This window comes from Oratosquilla oratoria, chromosome 8, assembly GCF_046742065.1.
Source record: "Oratosquilla oratoria isolate Oo_2021 chromosome 8, ASM4674206v1, whole genome shotgun sequence".
Classification (NCBI taxonomy): Eukaryota; Metazoa; Arthropoda; class Malacostraca; order Stomatopoda; family Squillidae; genus Oratosquilla; species Oratosquilla oratoria.
The window spans coordinates 6,793,146-6,796,675 of NC_134784.1; the positions used below are offsets into that span (position 1 = coordinate 6,793,146).

At 63.7% G+C, this 3,530-nt stretch overlaps 1 protein-coding gene across 1 annotated transcript in view; it reads left to right on the plus strand.

Moving 5' to 3' along the window:
- The window catches only part of LOC143027293 (uncharacterized), a 3,593-nt gene extending 1,270 nt beyond the window's left edge, over nt 1-2,323 (plus strand). The window contains exon 2 of the mRNA XM_076188560.1: nt 326-2,323. Coding sequence (XP_076044675.1) covers nt 326-2,323 — 1,998 coding nt within the window. The remainder of the gene's footprint in view (nt 1-325) is intronic.
- The last annotated feature ends 1,207 nt before the right edge of the window (nt 2,324-3,530 follow it).

Sequence of the window (3,530 nt, forward strand, 5' to 3'; positions counted from 1 at the left end):
CTCCCAGGCTCCGAGTCCTGCAGTGGAACGTGCAAGGTCTCCGACCTAAGAAGCACCAAGTACTGCAGGCTATCTTCACGGAAAACCTTGACGTGGTGCTGCTCCAGGAGACATTGACGCGTGCCGATTTTGAGTGGAGGGTGGCGGGTTAATCCCTTCACTCGCTCCCTGCCACAGAGAACACCCGCGGCTGTACGGCGCTGGTGAGGAGCACCATCCCTCACCGCAGAGTATCCGCCCCAGTCCACTGCGTGGAGGGCGCTGAGGTCCTGACACTAGAGCTGCAGGTCGGGGGCATTCCGCTTCTGGTGTACAACTTATATAGGAGCCAACGATACCAGCTGGAAGCAGGCGAGCTGCTCTCCCTCGCCACCTGGCCGTGTTACTCGAGGACATTCCCATATCCGCCTCCTCAACACAGGGGAGGCTACCCACACCCGGGGGGGGGGGGAGGCTTGACCTCACCCTCGCCTCGAACGACCTGGCCGCCGGTGCTACATGGCGAGTACATCCTACCCTCACCAGCGACCACTTCGCCACTCTCACCACCGACCACTTCGCCACTCTCACCACCCTCCCAGTGGCACCCCCAGCGCCCCCCCTCCCCCCTCCACGTTGGAACATCGGGAGAGCAGACTGGGCCAGCTTCCAGGCCTCCCTCGACGAATGGTGGGCCGCCTACCAGCCACCCGTGGACCTTCACCAACGGGAGAGGGACCTGACTGCTGCTATTGAGAGGGCTGCTAACGCACCCATCCCCAGGAAAGCCCCGAGCCGTCGCCACCGGCCAAACTGGTGGTTCTACAACGAGGAGGTGTGGGAGCATAACCACAGAGTGAACATTCACAGGAAGCTCTACAAGAGACGTCCCAACCCAATCAGCTTGAGACTACTTCAGGACGTGGTGTCCCGCGCACGGGAGGTGTCCCTGAAGGCCAGGGAGGCCAAGTGGTTGGAGTGGTGCGCCTCCTTCAGCCACCACACGTCTCTAAGCCAGCTGTGGAAAAGCGTGAAGACCGCCTCCGGCGCCGCCCCGCCTCGCCCCGCCGCCCACCCGCACCCACACCAGGAGGCCGAGAGGCTCGTAGCCGAATTCACCGCCCGCGGCTCCAGTGACCAGCTTCCGGGTAGCACGCGCCGTCTCCAGCAGCAGCTTCGGCCGCGCCGCGACACGGCCATCGAGGAGGCGACTAAAGAAGCTGAAGTAACAGACCGTCCCTTCACTCCTCAGGAGCTGGAGCGGGCCAAGAGACGGGGCCGTGACACAGCAGCAGGGGCCGACGGCGTGACGTACTCCATGATCGCTCACGCCGGGCCAGCCGGGGACGCCGCCCTGCTGGCCACAGTCAACGAGTCGTGGATGGCGAGATGCCTGCCTCCTTCGTGGAAGGAGGCTGACATCCAACCAATCCCCAACCCTAGGGAGTCCACCAAGCTAAGGCCTATCTCTCTCCTCAGCTGTACAACCAAAACGGCTGAGAGAATGGTGCTTGCTCGCCTTCAGTGGCGTGTGAGGCCACTGCACCCCTACGTTTTCGGCTACACCCGCAGCAGGAGCACGGTGGACAGCATCCTGATGCTGCTGAACCAAGTCAACCACCGCCCCGCCATCGTTGTCTTCCTCGACTTGGAAAAGGCATTCGAGCTGGCCAGCCCTCACGCCATCCTCGCCGCCCTCGTAAGGGAGGGCGTGATGGGAAGGATGCTAGCCTGGCTCCGCGACTATCTACAGCATCGCAGCGCCAGAGTAAAATTCCAGGGCCTGAAGTCCAGCTTCCAGAGGTTGGAGAACGGGACGCCCCAGGGCGGTATCCTCAGCCCCCTCCTCTTCAACCTGCTGATGGAGCAGCTGGTGGCCCTGCCCTTCCACAATGGCACCATCCTCCTCAGCTACGCCGATGACCTCGCCCTCGTGGTCACCGGGAGGGGCAACAAGCTCAGGAAGGCGCAGCAGGCGCTCGACATTATCAGCGGGAAATGCGAGGAGCTGGGCCTCCAAATCTCTGCAGAGAAGTCCCGCGTCATGATGGTGAGGGCTGCCGACCCGGCAGGTCAGCTCTGCATCCAGGGCGTCGGACTGGCCTGGGTCAACTCATACCAATCATACCAGTACCTCGGGGTATGGGTGGACAAGTGGCTGTCCTTTACAGCCCACGCCGCCCACCTGAGGGAAAGGGCACAGGCTATGCTGAACGTAATGCAAGCCATGACACAACCCACAGCGGGGACCACTTTCTCCGTCCTCCGACTGTACTTTGTACTTGCAGTGCGCTCCCTGGTGGACTACAGCGCCCCAGTCCTCATATCGCTCTCCCGTAGCTAACAGGAGCGGCTCGAGGTACTGCAAAACACCGCCATGAGGACGATGCTGGGAGCTCCGAGATGGACCAGTGCGTGCGTCATGCAGAACGAGACCCGCCTGGTGCCACTCACCACCAGAGTAGAACAGATCGTGGCCTGCCGCGTGGCCAGGGTCCTGCAGCGCGACTCCGAAGGAGTAGCACAGAGAAGACTACGGCTTGCAATGACGCAAGGGAACGATGTCCTCCACCGCAACCCGTGGCTACTCCAGTCCACCCTGGCCACCCACAGCCTCGCCCACATTGACGGCTGGCGCTGGCAACACGCCGACCTCCCGGCCCCCACCTACCGAGCCCCACCCCCGTGGGAGCCCCCCACAGCAGAGTTCTCCACCACCCGGCTACCGGCCAGCAAGGCGCTCTGCACCACCGAGGAGCTGCGGCATCACACCCTCATGGCGGTGGCGCGGGTGTCTGAGCCGGGCGGTGCCATATACTACACCGACGGCTCGGTCGACCCCGAAAGTGGCAGGACGGGCGCCGCTGCCATCACTGCTGGGACCGAACTGCTCGAGAGGACGCCGGATTACTGCTCCACCCTGCAGACAGAGCTCGTGGCCATCCACCTGGCCCTGGAGCACGCCCAGAACCGCCAGGAGGCTACTGTGGTCCTACACACAGACTCCAGGACGGCGTGGCAGGTCATCCAGCAGCCATGCCCCAGCGACAACGTGGACTCGTCACCGCCATCCTGGGCAGCCTGCAGAGCCTCGCCGCACAGGGACGTCGGGTAAGGCTGCACTGGATGCCCAGCCACGTGGGCGTGCGAGGCAATGAGTCCGCCGACGTTGCTGCAAGAAGAGCCGCTGGCGCCCACCACGTGACCAGGCACGTGCCACCAAGTCTGTCGTACACGAAGGCGCGAGCCAGGCGTGCCGCAGTCCACCGCGCCCACCAGACTCGCCGGCAGTTAGAAGGAACAAAAAGACAATCTGCTTGGTACGCCGCCACCACCATCAGACGCTGAGCGCCTTCCATCAACAGCCCAAGGCGGACGGCGTACTGTTGCAGAGAGTTAGGCTGGGCTACTGCACCAGGGAGGAGCTCTGCGACGGCTTCCAGGGGCAAAAGTGCGATCACTGGAGTAGGCACAGCCGCCACCAGCTGCTGCACTACCTACTGTCCTGCCCGGCCACGGAGGCCCTCCGACCAGCGCCGCAGACCCCCGCC